Here is a 20,725-nt window from a genome sequence, read left to right on the forward strand (position 1 = left end):
CAGTTGTTTTAAATTTTAAATCCGAAAAATATTTTTAGAGAGATATGTAAGATATTGTTAAATACGTAATTACATTCTTAGTGCTGGGTAATATCGTTTATTTTACCCATCACACCATAATATTCAACAATTTGATGTGTGACGGAAACTTGGAAGTCACATTCTCATCACCTAACTGATGACGGATGTAAATCAGCGATATGTGAGATACTTTTGAGCTCTCAAAAACTCGAAAAAAACCCTTAAGGAAGGCTTCACATAATTTTTCTTTAAATGCAGTTCATAAAACCGTAAGTTTTACATAAGTATGGGCAAAAGAGTAAAATTACATATTTAAAAAAAAACATTGAAGCCATTATCACGAAAGTTGAAAAAGTACTAATTGAAACGCATTTCTATAAAAGAATTTAACGCATATCACAAAATCTCTGGTAAACTCAAAAATTGTCTTAACATTCTGCAAGTTAGCAATACTTTCAGTTATTGCAAAAGATACAAAGATACAAAAAATTCGATAAAGGGCTCTTTTCCGAGAGAGGGTCCCGTAAGAGTTACCTGTACAATGTAAGTTTACTGATATTCACGGGACCTATCACAAACATATTAACAAGGATTTCAGAGTTAACTGGCATTTCGTTTTTTTCGCGATTTTTTTCGAAAATCACTGGGACCAAACTAGAAATACAAAATATTCATGTAAAGATGAATATTTGCTTGATTATTAGATTTATTCAGTTTAATTATTATTTTAAGAGGGAACAGAGTATTTGGGCATCCCTCTTAAGTACCATTTCTGCGGTTTTACCATTTTTTTTAAAATATGAATATATAGTTTTCGTGACTGCAAATTGTTAAACTTAGGATGGAAGATTTGCGAGGAATCGGTCAAATAAAACAACTCGTCTTTTTGCCAACGTTTCGACAAATATATTGTCCTCTTCAGGGCCTGGATATTACAAATTTATAGAGTCAGTAACATAGAAAAAAACAGTAAAAATCAGTAATACAAAAATAAACAGTAAAATACAAAATTTTTGTATTACTGATTTTTACTGTTTTTTCTATGTTACTGACTCTGTAAATTGTTTTGTATTTGTAATATCCAGGCCCTGAAGAGGACAATATATTTGTCGAAACGTTGGCAAAAAGACGAGTTGTTTTATTTGACCGATTCCTCGCAAATCTTCCATCCTAAATTTTTTTTAAAGTCAATCTTATGTACTAAGAAAACTCAAGGAAAAAAAGTGAAAAGTTACAGGCAACTCAAGTATACTGATTATAAGCCTCTAAAAAAAAGAACTGTTAAAACAAGAGTTACAATAAGTGGGCAAACGAAGGAATTAGTGGTGAGTCGTGCTATGTAAGCGTTTCTTTCGGTTACGTCTACCATCAAGTGACTTTAAAGTGGAAGCTGGTAGCAAAGCTATAGGGAAAAAATGGGTGACTCACAACTTACAACTTTCTTCAGGACAAGATTATCGAGATGATTAGGGTAGTAAACTCCTTCTAGATCTGTTTTACTTGTATGGACCCAACAAGTTTAGTTAAGTATACAAACTATACTGGAGTCCGAGTAAACTGAATGGCAGTGGAAGACGCTGGAAAGCCGATGGAAAAGTGAGAGTTATCGTATCACGAAAAACCGGTCAGATTGGTAGTAAATGCTAAGCTTGTTGAAATTGATAAATTAAGTTCTAATGTACTTGCTACTAACCACAAGCTCAATAGGGTTGAATATCTCCTGATTAGGACTTAGATGAGGAAAGAGGATCAAAGCAACTGCACTTTGACCAAAAAGCTAAATGTGGTTCCATTGAATTAACTGTAACTCCCCTGTAGGCAAGTGACAGAGGCGCGAGACCTCTCGTAGAACTGGCAACTTCATCTTTTTCTCAGTTTCTACTTCCTTTCTCATAGAGATCATGTCACTACTTCATCTTTTATTTCGTAATATATTTATAAAAACACAGAATTCCTCATACTTCTTTTCTTTAAAAACAAATGTTACTGTAAAAACAGAATACAATATACACTTAATACACGTCCATGCTGATTCAACATAATTGAGAAGTCAAGCCGTTCAGAAAAGCCATCCGGTAATCTGCTTCCAAATAGACCATTGGTTCAACTACCAAGGTCATACCTTGGATCACATCCTTCACTTTCTGATGATCTGCAGTAGTTTAGGGATGGCAGCGAAGGATTCGTTAAGGTAAGAGAAACATTATATTAAAATGATAAATTTGGAATTCTTTCTAAATAAATTATTTATTGTTATTTGAGTATCACATAAATGGTGTTTTGATTAAATAGAAAATTGAAACAGAAAACAAAGGTGCTTTACGAAAGCATCTTACAGTCGAAGTAGAAACGTTTATACTCTAAGAACCCACATTTTGAAAATCGTAATTATTGAATAACTTCTAAAACTAGAATTAGTTAAAAATTGGGAATTAATCTCTTAGCCTTCTAATACCAACCATGTAAGGCAATGTTCAACGCTTACAAGCAAACGCTTTCTTAGTTTTGACTCCAAAGAAAATTAATTAGTAATCGTTGGTAGAGAAACGTGGTGAACTAAGACTGCCCCTTTAACCCGAATTCCAAAATATTCGTCTCCTTTTATATTCAATGACTTTTAGAAACAATGTGCACCAAAAGGCGTGAGGACGCTTTTCCCACTCAAAGTATGATGTGGATACAGTCCAGGACGCTTTAATTTTTAGATAAGGATTATGTCTAGAAGCAATGCAGAGATCAGATTCATTATTTAAGGGTAGAAAATTTAAATTCAGCGATTAATTTAGAACTAGGTGCAATGTGTCTTATTTACATCCACAACTTAATTTTTCACTTTTGTGTTCGTGACCTCCAGGATTGCTAATAACATGGCTGCCGTTTATTGGTGAAGAAACTGTAATCAATAATAGCAACTATAATGTATTTGAGTCGATAGATTGCATAATATTATTCGCTCATACAACTGAATATAAAAATGTTAATAAAAGCTGATTTCGAGATCGATTCTTAACATTAACTTGTTTCTATTTACATTCTTGACTTTATTTAAATAACTACTTTCTTTAGAAACGATGTTAAGTGGAAATTGTAACAGAAAAATATCAATCTCCCTAATGTAAAATGTACCTAAATGAAATTAAATAAAATTGGGCTCTAATTGAGTATAAGACAGACAAACTAACTTCTATACAGAGAACCCATGTAGGCTAGCAAAAACTTCTATAATAGTCAGTCAAATGTATTCAGTTAAAGATGAATTTCCAATTTCTCATCAATGAGTGTTTATCAATTTTTAATTCCTCTCACATCTAATTTTTAAGTTTTTTAAAAGGCTTTTCTTTAAACAATCTGGCTAATAATTGTGACTGCTTGCACAACAGGTATCATCGAGTGCTTCCAATAGGTACCCTTCCAACTTAAATGAGGCTTGAAATTATATTGCTGGCAGAACCGTTAATTGTTTGCTAATGTTTTACTTACCTTTAGTACAAAATCAAATTTATCTAGAAAAATGTTTAAAACAAATTCTAAGAGAATGAAATTTAACGAAAATCGTGAGGGGCATTTTCAATAAGAACGCGAAAAACAGTTGTCTCATCTTAGACGTTTTCACAAGCGAAAGATTTCTTCAGAAAATAATAGTAACAGAAGCCAAAATAGCTTCAATAGAAAGTTTGATCATTTAATTTTTGAGATATTCTGCACCCACAGGTTCATACATGCACAATTTATTCGCTGTGATTGTTTTCCTTATAATTCAAAAACGGGAAATATCAGAGGATTCAAATTCTATCATTTTTTAAAATATATCTGCAAGTCTTATTTGAGTTGTTTTACGTGGTTGGTAACGCGAAACGCTGAATAAGTTACATTTCCCTTAAAAAGAATATTGTGTTTGAACAAAGGAGGTGCTAATTAAAGTTAATTCTTTTGCACACTTTTTAAAACTTCAATAAAATTCCACATAATTTTTTATTTAAATGAAAACTCAAATATGCACGAATGAAATACTTCTTGAGAGGGGTAAGAACTAAAAAAGAACATCTCCATCCCACACTAGTTTTTTGTCAATAATTAATGCTCTAGTTTCCACTGATAATGAAAATTAAATAGATTTTGCTAAGTCCAACTCATGAAAAGGAATTAATTTCATTTTAATTTTACGTTCCAATTCAAATACCCCGCTGTATGTTCAAAATAACCTGCAATGAATTTCATCTCATCTTCCATACTTGTCTGATCAGCTGCAACGGCTCCATTTGCAGTATATCTATATATCTTTTAAGAGTATGATATCTCAAGGAGGAATTTAGTGCGCTGATAGCCGACCGCTAAGCACGAAGGCTGAGGCTCAAACTGGGACTAGAGGTCACGATAGTGCCTCCAGGCACTTATAAAAATGATAAATTCTTAATTATATCTTTTGTTTTCTCTTTTTAATAAATCAAATTGTGAAAGAAATACAACAAATTAAAGTTTCATTTTATCAAATTTCAAAGAAGCCATTACAGATTTCAAGGTTAACAGGTTAGGATTTTTCATAAGTAATAAAATTATAATTCAAACTAATAGTTTTATATTAACTTGTTTGTTATATGGCGAAGTATTTATCACTTTTACAGGAAACGAATTACAATTATGTGGAAATTTTTTTCGCGTGGTGTGAGAGAAACATTGGAGAGAGGATTCCGCATCATCAGACCATCTGAGCAAACTGTCAAAAATGATTGCACTGAACATACAACTTACTGTCGAAAATTCTCTCCATGTTTCCTACAACCAATTTACAAATATAGATGTGCAAGTAATGAAGATCCAAAACGAGATAAACAAAAGTCGACTCCTCACGATGGAAATAACACACTTCTAGGTGCTGTCAGTTGTGTAAGTCGATTTTAATTTCTCCAAATTTTAAGAATTTCAGATAGTTCTTAAACGTTCAGTTTAATTATGTTTACAGAGTAGTGTATTAGCTCTTGGATGGTTTCTTACACAACCATGTCATTGGAGAAAATGGTGGTGTGTAAGAAGCAAGGAGAAAGATTGTAAAAAACCGCAATTATTTCATCTTTTGGGAAAAGTTGCTAACAATCAACCGATCAATGTGGGAATCCATTCGGATTCTACAGTAGCTGTCGACAGCACAGATAGTAACGATGTAACTGACAGTGTTCCATATGGCCCTAAAACCGCTGAAGAGGTGAACATTATTTCTCTTAGTACAGGAATGAGTGTAATTCTTGCATTGATAATCACAGAGAAACTAGGAAAAGTAGACTTTAGCATTGTTTTGAAGAAAAATGACTCCTTTTTCCCTGAGAAATGATACTGATAAAAAAAGTAAACCTTTATAATATCATGGAATATATTTTATAGCAATTAGGTCAACAACCAACTACTTACAGGTACTAAACGAAGCTGCTGAAGAATTCCGCGCTGTACATGAATCTGTAGTTGCTTCATCCGAGAATAGTCGCGGTGTAGACTACATTTCAGCAAAACGTCATCGTGAAGCAGTTGATTTGTTTAGATCGGCCAGCCGTAGGGGATATGCACCAGCCGCCTATAATCTTGCACAGTGTTATGAAATGGGATTAGGAACTAAACAGGATTTTTCCCAGGTATTTTTTTTTATTATTATTAATTTTTGATAACTTCTATAACAAATGAAAATTTAATTGATAATATTTGTCATTTAGGCAGCAAAATGGTATCAAGTGGCCGCTGATAAAGGACACGCAACAGCTAAATACAATTTGGGAGTCTTTTATGCCCATGGATGGGGTGGATTGGAGGCAAGTAATATAACGGCCAGAAAACTATTCGAAGAGGCTGCCGCTCTAGGTCAACCAGATGCTAAAGCGGCACTCGGGCTGGACAGTAAAACTAAGGATGCACCACTACTCAGTGGTATGTACCAATTTCCTCTTTAATTAAGTAAGTCACAAGATTCTATTAACAGAGATGAAATTAAGGAATTCTATAATAATTAAAGAAACACCGGTTTAAAATTACCTCCGAATTATTTAGTATTAGTAGTCATCAAAGTAGCAGCGCAAAACCGTATAAATAAAAACTGCCAATGAAAAAGGAACGTAATGATGATTCTTTCAGATAATAATGTCCAAATACCATATGAAAGATTTAATTACAACATTACTCATAATTCCCCGTAATACTATTATTTATATTTTAAGTGACTTAAAAATTTGAGGCCATCAGCTTATTCAAGGCATTGCCAACTCTTCAGACCGCTTCTCAGTCTCTAAGGAGGCTGTAAGAACTGAAACGCTCTGAAATACCCAGACAAAAACTTCATTAGGGGGCCACAGTCCGGTACACTGTATTTTATGTAATTTGGTGATACAAGGTTATTTAGTGCCTTCCCTTTTTCTTTTTTTATTATAGGTTTGAGAGATGCTGAAGATTGGGGATTGGCCAGAGAATCCAACGATGTTAAAGAACCTAACAAATTTAGTGATGCAAATGAATTGTACAAAATGGCTCTTACTTATGAATCATCCGTTTGTGGTAAGCATTTTATTTAATCGCTTCATAAATTAGAATCGTACGCTCCTGTACCTTGTAATAAAATGAGGATTTACCTCCTTGACCATCTAGGGGGATCATGTAGTAAGCCCCAATGGCTTCGGAAACAGGACTCGCCCTTACAATAGGAGTCAGTCAATGTTAGTTATTGTTATTAATAAAATTATTTTTTTGTAGAAGATATTACGGCGTCCGGCATTGTACTACAATTGCATAAAATGGCCTCCGAAATGGGACATGCCGAGGCTAAAGCCAGGTTTCAACTTTTAGAAGGTTATGAAGCTATAGGTCTTTTACAAGGTTATATTTATTTTTTGTTTTTGTAAACAATTTCAATTAGATCTGTGTCTAAATTCTTATTAGTACAATCTTGTTTTTCTTTCCTTTTTCTTCCAGAATTTCTTTGCGGTAAGAGAAGATCTGATGCAAATTTTTTCATTAAAGGAATTACTCCAGCAATAGTGCTGTGAGTTGATTTTAATAATTACTCTTCCCAATGAGCGAATGATGTATATTTTTAATTTGTACAGTATTAAGGGTAAGTTTTTATTTGAAATAAAAAATTTCCAACTTAAAAAAAAGAAGAAAATCTAATTATATTGTTAATTAGAGGGACTGCAGAATAGAATTTGGGATTACTATAGATGTATTTTTGTTGCAAACAAGATGTACCTTAATATTTTACTATTGACCTGTACTTATTTTGTAATTTTTAATAAAGATTTTTTTTTTTCCTCAAAGTATTTTTCTTCTGAGAGAAACATTTATTTAAAAATAAAATCCACTTTGGTGCTCTTCAGTTACAGAGCAGTTGATAACCTCCTAGCTAACCTGGCCTTCGAGCCAGAGGAGGCACCTTTGGAGGCACAGTACATACTTTACAAGTTGAGTAAAGTGCATTATTTGATAAATTAAGGAATAATTGTGAACCTTTGAATGAAAGATATTGATCACTTATATATGTGGCAGGTTTCCAATTTTTTTTTTTTTTTGGTAATTAAACGCAACTCTCCCAAAATTACCAAGTAATTATTAAACCTTCTTGTTTGTAACAGATGTAAAATTAATTTTTAGCCACTTTGTGTATGCTTGAGAACATCTAAAGCTCTTAACATTTGATTTTTCTTAGAAATATCACTCGGAAAACGACTTATTTCCCGATATTATGAAAAATACTAGCTTTACTGCCTTGGCAATATTTTCAGTAGAAAGGGGATGAAAAAATACATAAAAATGACCTATCGCGTGCTCTTCTTTCTCTTTGATAACAAGCTAAAAAAAATTGAAATATGATTAATAAATACCAGATTTTGAAATGGCCTAGCATCTTTAATTTTGAAGATATGGAATTGCGGTTTCCGGTTTGTTTCATAACTTTTAATACTCTTTAAAACTGTACATGAAAATAGGGGTCAACTGCGAACCCTCACTTTTGGTCGCGCGTCAGCGGGCAGGAATCTAAAATCGAGTCACATATACTGAAACTAGAGGTAACGGGCAACAAAATTTTCCTCAACCATTTTTTGGCTAAGATCAACCGTTTCAGCATGAAATGCATTTGAGCCGTCTTAAAATGAACAACGAATATTTATAATGAAAAAATATTTTTTGTAAATTTCTTTACATTATACATATTCATTGTAATATAATTATTGTTATCACATTGTAAATATGTTCCACAGCCCTGAAGATGGCCTAGTCCCTAGGTCCGAAAGCTCGGCATAATAAAGTTTACCATGACTGAAATAGGCATTTATTTTTTTCATCCAATTGAAACCATGAATCAGTCACCAAAAATAATGAACAGTTAAAAATAAATTGAGAAAACAAGGTTAAAAGAATTCTGAGACTTTTTTTTTTTTTTTCAAAGAAAACTCAACAAATCCTTTTACTTTGGTTTTCCGGATATGGAATTTGATGGCAAGATGACATCAGACACGATTATAACATACTTCTTACCAGTCGTGAGAATGAAAATAAAGTACCCTGTTGCTCTGCTGATGTTAACTTGAATTAAAAGTGGCTAGGAAGTGCATTGGGTTAGGGCGAATTGGCAGATCCAAATTAAGGTTAAGAAGGTTGTGGTGGCCAAGGCTCAGTAATAGCATAACTTTTTTTTTTAAATTTAAACATCTGAGGTAATTGGCACCCAGTGTTGTCCCGTTCAGAGAACACTATCTATCTATCCATCACTGGACAGCTACAAGAAACTTCTAAGAAGAAAAAATCTCAGGGCCAGCAGCTGGTTTTTAAACCTGAGATTTCCACGTTGGAATCCAGTATTCGCTAACCACTCTGCTAATCCCAACGCCGATTGTTTTTATTACTCTTGGAGCTCTTGTCTGTCTTGGGGTCCATGTGGGAAAAGGTTATCCAACTCTCCGGAAAGAATTCTTATTTTTAATATTCTTGAGATACGAGGGTCGTTTGAAAAGTCCGTGCAAAGTCAGAGAGATAGCACTACTGGCGCGTATCGAGGTTATGTTTAGTTAGTAGCATCTCTTGGAAGAACACACACCAAGTTTCAGCCAGATCGGTCTATTTCTTTGTGTTTGGCATTCGTTTGAATCGAGGAAGTCGAGTGATTTTCAAAAAATGGACGAAAAAGAATTTCGTGTGTTGATTAAACACTACTTTATGAAAGGCAAAACGCCTCAGGAGACTAAAGAGAAGCTTGATAAACATTATGGTGACTCTGCACCTTCGATTAGAACAGTTTATAAGTGGTTTCAAAATTTTCGGAGTGGCCATATAGGCACAAGTGACGCTGAACGTTCTGGACGCCCTGTTGAGGTTACTACTCCAGAAATCATTGATAAAATCCATGATATGGTGATGGATGACAGAAGAGTGAAGGTGCGTGAGATTGCTAGTGCTGTGGGCATCTCGAATGAACGGGTACATAATATTTTGCATCAACATTTGGACATGACAAAGCTATCCGCAAGATGGGTGCCGCGATTGCTCACGCTTGACCAAAAACGAAATCGTGTGAAGTGTTGCAAGGACGGTTTGCAGCTGTTCCAGAAGAATCCGCAGGACTTTAAGCGTCGTTTCGTCACTGTGGATGAAACATGGATACATCATTACACTCCTGAGACCAAAGAACAATCTAAACAATGGGTTACCAAGGGGGGAATCTGCGCCGAAAAAAGGCGAAGACCGTTCCTTCGGCCGGAAAGATTATGGCGACTGTCTTTTGGGATTCGCAAGGAATAATCCTCATCGACTATCTGGAAAAAGGGTAAAACTATTACAGGCGCATATTATTCATCGTTATTGGACCGTTTGAAAACCGAGCTGCAAGAAAAACGCCCACGATTGGCCCACAAAAAAGTCACTTTTCCATCACGACAACGCACCAGCTCACACCTCAGCAGTTGTGGTCGCAAAATTAATTGGAAATAGGGTTCGAACTCGTTTCACATCCCCCCTATTCTCCAGACTTGGCTCCCTCGGACTACTATTTGTTCCCCTAATATGAAGAAATGGCTGGCGGGAAAAAGATTTTATTCAAACGAGGAGGTGATTGCAGAAACGAATGGCTATTTTTCAGAGCTTGGACAAATCCTATTATTCGGAAGGGATCAACAAACTAGAGCAGCGCTGGACGAAGTGTATAAGCCTAAAAGGAGGCTGTGTTGAAAAATAAAAAAGGTTTACCCCAAAAAATTAAGTAGTTTTTATTTTTGCACGGACTTTTCAAACGACCCTCGTACCTTCTCCTGTTCTTCTATACTACACGTGTTTATGTAAGATACAATTTGACCTTCACATGATTCTATAACCTCCCGATCGGTTTTTCCATCATTATTACTGATTAGGCACAAACAACATATATTAAAAATCGAACACAAAGGAGAAAAAAAAAAATCAATATTTATCTTTTCTTTTTTTTACATTTAAAGAAAAAAAAAAAGAATCTTATTTACAAATCACATTTACTATTATATATACATTTTATATAAATAAACTCCTGTAAATATTATTATCAAGAAGTGATTTAGAAAAAAAAATGAATAAAATAAATTGAATGAAAATATAGATAATTATGTGTAATAAATAAAATATTTATAAACATTCGTCAACGTTACTTTTTAATAATAATATTAAAGAAAAAGAAGTGTTTTACAATCAAAATACGTTTGCAAAAAAAAAAATATATGCTCGCTTATTTCTGTTATTTTATTTTAATTCAAATTAATTTCTTTTTTATAAAAAATTGATTTTTTGTTTAAAAAAAAAAAAAAAAATACATTTTGACTAGATTTTTGTTTTTGTTCAAAAATGTATGGTTAAAATGGAGCGGAAAAATTCGACATACATGAGGTGGTGAGGAGAGATACATTGAGCAGCATCAAAATTTTTATTGTATTAACATCAATAACAGCCAAATTATTTTTGTTTTTTTTGGGGAGGGGCATTTATTTTTTTTAAGACAATGTTTAAGACAAAAAATGCAAGAAAAGGATTTATAAGAATTTAATTTTTATTCTTTTTTTAAAGACACACATTTTTTGCTCTTTTTTACCATGTGATAACATGAGGAAATCTTTTTCTTTTTGCTTGTTTTTTAAACAATATTCTTTTTATCGTACCAATTCTTGCTAACAACTTTTTGAAAGTTGCATTCTTTAGATTTATTGCTCATTGAAAAAAAAATAAATAAATAAAAAGTAAAAATAAACTAAGAATCAATTACTTGGGATTTCAGCCATTTCACTATAATTTTATTTGGAAGATTTGCAAAAGAAAAAGAAGAAATGGCGTGGGGCAAAGTGTCGTAAGAAGATAAAATTTCCAAAACATGGAATGATCGATCATCTTTCAGAAGACCAAGACGTAAAATTTATGAACAATAAAATATATAAGAGTACTTGGAAAGATTCTTTGATGAGAAACAGCTTGTATGGTGTTGTATTAAATGAAGAGTCTATGGGATTAATCAAAGTATATTAGGAATATGTATTCCACAGAAACCAAGAAAACGTTTCATTTGTGACAGCAAAAGAAGAAAAGTTACAAAAGAAAAAAAATGTCTGATCTAAGAATGAGGGTTGTCGACTGGGTAGAGCAGAAAAAAAAAATTAAGACTCGACTTCACTTTCAAAAACTTAACGACACACTGTGAGGATAAGATGTAAATCCGAAATTGATCACAGCAAAAAAAATACTCTAGAAAATTAAAATCTGGTGATATTAATGTCGGATTATGAATCCAATCACCAACTGAAATTACGAGTCTTCCAACAAGCTTTCTCCAATTAGTTGACCACTGGTTTTGAAATTGTGTTTCCGAGTTTATTAGACCGTGTTTTTCCAACGCGGTTGAGCAAAAAAAGTGCTTACACCTTTGGATTTTTCTTTGCGTAATGAAATTATTTTCTGCTGCGTAAAATAGCGATACAGTCAATTAGGTACCATGATTGGAGGTGACACTTAGCAGCATCGTACTTTGCTATAAATGTTTCACATTGAACTTCAACAAATTTTTATAATATCCTGAAGAAGGTAATATATTTACCGAAACGTTGGCATGAAGAAACAAAATTTGTTCGTGAATTTATTCAACCGCACCTTAATATTCCCCCCCCCCCCCACCGCCAAAATCACCGTTAACAAAAAATCAAAAAATTAACTGATACTAATTGAGTAATAAGAGAGATAACTAACTATATTGAATCATATGTTACAATCTTAATTTGTTTTTATTTCAAATAGATCTCTAAAATTCTTCTTTTTCTTTAATCAGAGGAATTTTTTTTTTTTTTTTTTTTAAATGATTTAAGGCGCGTCAACATCTAAGGTTATTGGCGCCCGGAGCTTTTTTCAGTGCACAAAATGTTGTGCGTAACTAAAGCTGAAGTGTTTTCTTACTCATTTGGTTACGAAATTCGTCTTTATCACCAAGTTCTTTAGCAAAAAAGAAATCAAGATACCCCAAAATTTATAACTAGTAAAAAAAAACTTAGTTGATATTATTCTCAAAGCCGATCTCCGGAAAAAAAGATTTAAATCAGAAACTGGATCAATTTTTACAAAGTCAACAACTCTCTAACAATAGCTTAAAATAAAAAAATTTTTAAGTTTAAAAAATTTTCAGACGTCATTATTTTTTATTTTTTTAGTAGCACTGTTAATAATAAAATTATCCTCACAATAAAAATTTTGTTTATTAATGATAATTAGGCAGAGATCATGACCGTTATCATGAACTGATAACGCTATTAATCCAGGCTTTTATAATTATTTTATACTGTGCTGCTTTAAAAATGTAATCTTATTCTTCTTGAGTTGACATTTAAAAATTTATAAAAATTGTACACCCAATAGTTCCAAAATCTAAACCATATTTGCAAACTACAAATCTCATAACGTCCCGTTAGACATTTATTGTTTTCATCTGTTTTCACGTCAAATCAACGGTAGCTTTGTCGAAGTAATATTTTTTTTACACTCAACAAATTTTCAACATGAATAAATTAGTCTCGTCGAGTAGCGTAACTGCAATGAGAAAAGTTTAGTGTGGATCCTAACATTTACTTTCTGTTTGAAAAGTTTCAACTGATTGTACGAAAATTATAATCGGTAACTAATTCTGTGACACCAATACATTAGAGAACTCGATCTAAATTTACAGTAAATTTCACTAATTAAGCTGGGATGGATAAAAAAAATAGGTGACGTACATGGTGTGTGCCAAAAAAAATTTCAAGACTCGCGATAGATCCACACAGCATGAGTGATTTAAACCACGACCGAACTGCTGGCGCACTATTTAAATATGAATATATGAGCCGTTTATTTTGAAAGTGGCCTAACTCCATTTATCTTCAAATCGAGATATTTAAGGGTTTGCGTTTCAATGAATTTAAAAATATACGTACAGTATACTAATGAGCCATACTGCTTAAGTGTATCTAAGGGTGTTAAATTTATAGTTCCTATTAAAATAAAGCAATTATTAAGCGAATAATATGCGTTTTCTTATCAAGAATGGAGTTAGGCCACTTTCAAAATTAACTTCCAGATTCTTTATAAAATTTGAAGGTGCCCAAGTCCATTCAACATAATTTAAGATGCTTCAAATTGAAAAAACCATACTTAATTTATTTTACATATCTTTAAAACTATTTCTTCTTCACTATCTGAACTAAATGGTCTTGTTCTGTTCTTCCCCATGGGTGAAATAATTTCTAAAATTTAATATTAAATTTTAAGTTTTATATTAATTAAACGTACTGGTTATTAAACTAGCGCAATTGTCCAAAAACTGAGAAGTTAACTTGTTAAATACTAATTAATTAAAATTACTGCCTTCAGACATTATTAATAATAGATTTTTTTTTTTTTTTTTTTTTTTTTTTGGGCGCATTAACAGCTGAGGTCATTAGCGCCCGGAGCTTTTTCCAGTGCACTGCCGGCCTCCGGACAGTGTTCTCTCGTTACAGACAACACTGTCCATCACCGGACAGTGAGCTGTAAGAAGCTCCTAGGAAGAGAAAATCTAAGGGTCAGCAGCTGGATTCGAACCCGGGACCTCCGCGTGGGAGTCCAGTACGCTAACCGCATAGCTAATCCCTTCCCTCAATAATAGATTATTATCTTGATTTAAGTATAAATGGAGTTAGGCCACTTTCAAACTACACGGTTCAATTATTGAACTAACTCTAAAAACTTATGTGTCAAGAATTTATCGTATTTGCTCGGAATATGAGCAACCTGAAATGCTTTACTCATAAATAACAGGAAGTTGTACAAGTAACCATGGCAACCGGAAAAAATTGACAAATGGAGTTAAGCCACTTTCAAAATAAACGGCTCATATAGGCTTCGTGACTGTAAATTATTAAACTAAGAATTCAAGATTGGCGAGGAATCGGTCCAAATAAAAAAACAACTCGTCTTTTTTGCCAACGTTTCGACAAATATATTTATTGTCTTCTTCAGGGCATGGCTATGCGGGTTGGTTGAGTTACAGAAAACTGTTTAAAGCTACTGAACTGTACTATTTAAAGTAATGCACACTGGTTTAATACTGAAATACTGAATTATTAAGATGAAACAAAGAGCTGTAATTAAATTTGACGAAATACCGTGATAAAATGAGAATATAGGAAGACCAAGTTATGTTAAGATACTTAGATATCATTGAGAAAGTGCATGATTTCGAGTCTTATCTCTTTTTTTTTTACAGGAACCAGTCTTTAAAAACTGATGTCATGATTTTTGGTGTCTCTAATGCAATTGTGGTGCTTGGTTTAATACTCAGTCTAGACCTTGGAGCTTTAATGGATAATAAAAGAAAATTTATAGTAAAGAACGTTTGCTAGTCGGAAAAGTAAATTATACAACTAATTTGGTAGTTGGAAGAAAAGCCCGACTGAAAAAAAAAAGAAAAAAGCAGGCACTATTTTACTTTACTTACAGTTCTAAAAATTCTCTGACTTTCTTTGTAATAGTGTATACTTGTAAAAATCTCTATTTTAAATAAAATAGGAATCCAAATTCTCGACTATTTCCTTCCGAAAAAAATTCTGTAGCAAACAGTTTTCATGAAATGAATTACATGAGCTTCATTTGTTTATATTTTTAAAGAAACGCAAAAAAAGTAGGAGTACTTTATGCAATAATGGACTCAAATTATTTGTTTTTGTGCTTTAGCGTTTTCATTATAGGTTTAAATAAAATGAATATTCAAATTACCCTGGTTTCCATATGTTTATCACTCAAGGTTTTGCTTTATCCTAGGGGACCGATCATTCGCCTAAATCGGGGAATAAGTGTGCATTTTAATGTGGCAAATATTTTAGGCTTTCTTTGTTGATAAAGTTTTGGAATATGAACCTCCTATTATAAATAGCTGAAAGCACTTAATTTATTTGTATATTTCTTTACCATTACTCTTTCTTTTTTAAGAACACTTTTGAAATAAAAAGAATAGTCGAGCCCACATTTATCACAACTTTAACAATAAAACACTGATTTCAAGGAAGACTAAAGAAAAATTTAATAAAAATAGATAAAACCTCATAAATAAACAAAAAACTAGAATCAACCCTTGGTAGTTGTTTAGCCTTTTCTTAGAAAATGTTGGCGTCTTTACGAATATTCCAACTTGAACAAAAAAAAAAAACCACTGGCTCCTCCAAAATCCACAGGACAAAAAGATAGTTGACATGAGTAGATCAAATACCTATTGAAACTCCGTTGAAAGGTACAAAACACGACAATTATGGAACTTCTATGGAGCTTTAAGGAAATAGTATTTTTTTACCACTTCCGTCAAGGAACTGTATTTAACATTATCAAAACCAGTACTAGAGAGAAAAAGCTGGCTTCAAAAAGGACATTAAACTAGGTTAAAATGAATTCTAGATTAAATATAATTAATTAGGTCTGTCACTAACAATAGCCTAAATGTAATGTTGAAAGCTGAAGCCAAAAGTTATGAAATGTTAATTGTTCAGAAATGGACAACGTGTCTAGAAAAAGCAAAAGCGACAGGGAAGATTATAACTAGACAAAGAAGTTGTGCAAGAAGACTATTGCTACTGATTTCATCAAGTAATTGATTCATTTCATAGTAAACAAAAGTTAAAAAAAAGAAATCTTATTATATGGAAATTGTACTAAATATTAGTGCATGTAAAAAATAAAAATACAAAAATTAAGACAACCGAAGTAAACAGATAATTAATGATAAATTACAAATAATTCGTTGATACAATTGTTGAAGCTTGCCTCATTAAAGCACCAATATACTACAAACATATTTTCGATCGGAGGAATCTAACAACCAGCCTTTTTGGGTCACCTTGTGAGCACCATAACAAAATTATGGACTTAAGTTACAGAATTCACGTTATAGATCTTCATTTATATTCCCTATACTAAGCATCAATACTGAGTTGTTTTTTTTTCTTTTTTATAAGTGATAATTTATTTTTTGAATTAACAGTAAAAACAATCTGAAATGTTTTAATATATGTAAAATATTTTAGTCTATCTTCAAATAAATATATGATTTATTTAAGATTGTTTAAAGAAGTCTTACTTAAGGACGGAATGAAAATGATAAGCTTAAGAATCGCCGGAAGCATAGTACAAAAGATAAACGCACGAGATATGGGAAGTAAAGTTATTCTTTAAATTTTCTAAGGTAACATAATTCATTCATCGCATCATATCCTGTTCATATTTTTAAAATGATTACAAACCAGAAATAAATATAGTTCTGTTTGGAGAAGGAATCAGCTGATGTATTATCCAGGGCTGTAATGCAGCAATATAAGAAGTACTGGGTATAAGGTCAACCCGTTTTACAACAGGGCGAGAAGACAGATTGTATATTATAAAAAAACAGGTTGTATATAGTTAAAGAAGTAAGAATATTACTTGAATCTGTTCAAGGCGATCACATTTTTTTTTAAGAACAATAAGCAAGATTAAATGCCTGGAATACCGGCAACAGGTTTTCTTCTCAACAGTGTGTACACAATAAGTACTGTTCACTGTGTCGGAAATAAACGTATTGACTGGACATAGAAAAATGGTCCGCTGCAATATTCACAGAGATGTATAGGCACATTTTAAACTTACCAGATGGAAAGAGGTATGGTGAAGGTCCATGAAATATGCGCTACTATGGGTGCGTTCCACTTGGCGACCACAACGACCACGACCACGACCGCGATTTTGGCCGTTCCACTTGCTTGTGAGCGTTGCGATCGAAAACCCAAGTGGAACGGACTGTGGGCGTTTTAACCGTTCATGTAAACATTGCATATGGCGGCCTCGAAAATAAGTCAGAAGCTTGAAGAGGTTGTTTTTTAATTTAAACCCCATTTATAAGCAGTTATAATAAACTTTATTAATTATTGGTAAAGTTGACTTATATTAATAGAATATATATAATTCAATTTTTTATATTACATTTTAGTGGAGTATTTATAAAATTTACGTTTAAATAAAATTAAAATGTCTTTTGTGGCAACAGTTGGATATTTATTAATAATGCTTTAGAAAGTACTTTATCTAGTTCCGATGAAGAGTGGAATGCAATTTTACAAAATCGCAATGATAAAAAGCGAAAACTTAGGCCACGTATTATTAGCTATCAGAGTAATTGATCTTTATTCAAATGAAGAATTTAAAAGTTATTTCAGGTAAATGATTTTGTGTTATTCAGTGATTTAGTGTGTAAAGGGATAAGTAATTATTTATTTATTTATTTTTTGGAGACTTTCGAGAAACACATTCTATTATTTACAGAAATAATACTTTCATTTACATGAGATAATTTTTTCGGTCGCCATATTTTGTTTTAAAAATTGCGCCAACTCTGAACGCCCACTTCGACCCAGCTCTATAGATGGGGCGTTGTGGTCGTTGTGTGGGCGAAAATAATGACGTCATTAGTGACGTTTTCGCCACGACCACAACGACCGCGGTCGCCAAGTGGAACGCCTGAAAGTATGTTTTGGTCGTTGTGGTCGCCAAGTGGAACGCACCCTATATGGAGGCTGTGTAACCAACATGGAGTAGAATCTATTCTGACGTGACTCCTGTTCTGTGTTACACGTCCATTGTGATATAGAGCTACAAACTGCCTGCAGACAGATTAAAGATAACCTTGAATAATACGCGACCTCACACAGCTAGAATAATTTTTTTAAGTTCTTGTGAGAAGTTAGAATAAGGGTGTGGTATTCCAGCAAGAAAACCAAATCTCAAACCTGATGAACAGTTCTGATATTAAGGAAAGGAAACTAATTAGATCAGAATCAAATTTCTTGTGTAATAAATATTCTGTTTTATTCTACTCAAATCAGTGGAAGTCAATATTTTTAGCCTTCCACTTAGGAACATTATAGTTTTATTAGTTGCATTGAACGGTACCTGTACGCTATGTTATAAAAGAACAGCTCAAAAAAATTCATAACAAAAAAACCCCTGGAAAACACAATCTCTGCAGATGGATGTAAATCTGAAACCTGATATGATTGAAGAATATAAACAGTTTATGATTAAAAAGAAAAAACGATGTTATCCAACAGTGATGACCCTCGCACCTAATCTAAACTGACTTACTAAAAGAATTTGCTTTGTTTATAATTAATATGAATTTTAAATGCAAATAAAATACAGTAGCGAAAATTTATGAAAAACCTATCATTAAAAAAGAAAAACAGCTAAACCTGGATAATGTAAACAAAACAAAAAAAGGAATGACAAAAATTAAGAAATATTGCAAATAATCAATAAATGAAGCTTTTATTTATTTTTTTTTTAAATCCTACCTGAAAGCAGTCTTATGACATTTTAAATTTAAAATGAGCAATTACATATAATTGCTAATAAATAATCAGCTGGCCGACTTCCTTCCTTTCATTTTTACAAATAAAAACTACAACTCCTATATGGCGAAAAAATATGCACGAATATTATCGTTCTATAGTAGTCAAATTGTATTTTCATTCTAATTGACCACTGTTTTATAGTTCTGTAATTTACTGAATGTCTTCATTTTGTTTTCAATTAAATTATTTATATTTAAAAATTAGTGACGAAAATTGTACCTGAGCCACGCACCATTTTTTTTTTTATTATAAGAAATGCCTTATCCATTACTTCACTCACGACTGGGGAGCACTATCAGAAACCTCTTCATCAGTTGTTGGTGAACTAATTGCTGTAGTTGTTGGTGTTGATTGTTTGAAGGCCGTAATCAATTCCAAATGTGTTGCAAGGTTAGGCGGCAGTGAATCAAAATGTACATGCCTGCTGAGCGGAGCACCCAATCTTTTCAGCCATTCAGTAAAGGAACGTTCTTCTTTTCTAATCCAAGGCCGGCGATCATCATTTATCTGGAATGGTGTGACGTGAACATGCACTCGGATACCTGCATGGTAAAATTATAACTTTAAAATTCTACATCATTTTCCCTAATACTTGAAGATATTTTAAAATTATAATTTATGATTGTCCTATTCTTGAAAATGTTCCGTCAGGGGAGCATTGTAGGTCCTCTCCTTATACTCGGTATAAGACGGTTCGCCTAGAACGATTTTAATTGAAAAGTTCACGAACATGAAAAAGTTTTCTTTCTCCTTATTATTTGGGTCAAAACTAACCAAAATCCACTGAAAACCAAATCGGTTTACGTTGCGGATTTTTTTTTTTTTTTAATTTTTCAGGTCAAAAAACGGGGAAAAACGGCTTTTTTTTTTGCATTGATAAGCCTAATGAATGGAAATACAGTTTTTTGCAAAATCAATGCATGCTTTTTGAAGCTGAGGGAATTTCCGACAGATTGATGTATTTTATAAATGATAAAAATGAAATTTCGACATTCAAAATCAATAAAAAAGACATTTTTGAGCAAAATAAGGCAAAAACAAGGGTTTCTCACAATTCAAAGCTTACTTAACAAATAAAGCATCGTTTTTTTTGTGGAAGGGAATGGGACTTTTCAAAAATGAGAAAAATTCCTGCAAAATACAATATTTATACACTGAATGGTGAAAGACTTCTTCGTTCTATTGTTGTTTACAATTGTAATCATTTATCTTTTAATCCAAAAAGTTTCATTAAATGAATTTGAATTGGTAAATTTCACTTTTTCCAGTGTATAAATATTGTATTTTGCAAGAATTTTTCTCATTTTTGAAAAGTTCCATTCCCTTCCACAAAAAAAACGATGCTTTATTTGTTAAGTAAGCTTTGAATTGTGAGAAACCCTTGTTTTTGCCTTATTTTGCTCAAAAATGTCTTTTTTATTGATTTTGAATGTCGAAATTTCATTTTTATCATTTATAAAATACATCAATCTGTCAGAAATTCCCTCAGCTTCAAAAAGCATGCATTGATTTTGCAAAAAACTGTATTGTTTTTCCATTCATTAGGCTTATCAATGCAAAAAAAAAAAGCCGTTTTTCCCGTTTTTTGACCTGAAAAATTTTTAAAAAAAAATCCGCAACGTAAACCGATTTGGTTTTCAGTGGATTTTGGTTAGTTTTGCCCCAAATAATAAGGAGAAAGAAAACTTTTTCATGTTCGTGAACTTTTCAATTAAAATCGTTCTAGGCGAACCGTGATATACCGAAGACACATCTCTATCTTTCCTTTCATCCTACACATTTACACTTTCGCA

At 32.6% G+C, this 20,725-nt stretch overlaps 2 protein-coding genes across 4 annotated transcripts in view; one reads left to right on the forward strand and one right to left on the reverse strand.

Moving 5' to 3' along the window:
- Window positions 1–4,352: 4,352 nt before the first annotated feature.
- Window positions 4,353–7,304, forward strand: LOC141457757 (uncharacterized). Its single transcript, XM_074134987.1, has 8 exons — window positions 4,353–4,548; window positions 4,644–4,905; window positions 4,982–5,221; window positions 5,427–5,642; window positions 5,721–5,931; window positions 6,430–6,552; window positions 6,748–6,870; window positions 6,967–7,304. The coding sequence occupies exons 2-8, from the start codon at window positions 4,660–4,662 to the stop codon at window positions 7,038–7,040; spliced, it is 1,233 nt and encodes a 410-aa protein (XP_073991088.1). The 5' UTR covers window positions 4,353–4,548; window positions 4,644–4,659; the 3' UTR covers window positions 7,041–7,304.
- Window positions 7,305–10,813: 3,509 nt separating this feature from the next.
- Window positions 10,814–20,725, reverse strand: part of LOC141458920 (mitochondrial protein C2orf69 homolog) — a 35,231-nt gene continuing 25,319 nt past the window's right edge. For all 3 annotated transcript variants that reach the window (XM_074137506.1, XM_074137505.1, XM_074137504.1), the window contains one exon: window positions 10,814–19,474. In XM_074137506.1, the coding sequence (XP_073993607.1) occupies window positions 19,209–19,474 (266 nt within the window). In that variant the 3' untranslated portion in view covers window positions 10,814–19,208. The remainder of the gene's footprint in view (window positions 19,475–20,725) is intronic.

Source organism: Rhodnius prolixus, unplaced genomic scaffold (assembly GCF_049639745.1).
Source record: "Rhodnius prolixus isolate KJV_2025 unplaced genomic scaffold, Rpr scaffold_5, whole genome shotgun sequence".
NCBI classification, from domain to species: Eukaryota; Metazoa; Arthropoda; class Insecta; order Hemiptera; family Reduviidae; genus Rhodnius; species Rhodnius prolixus.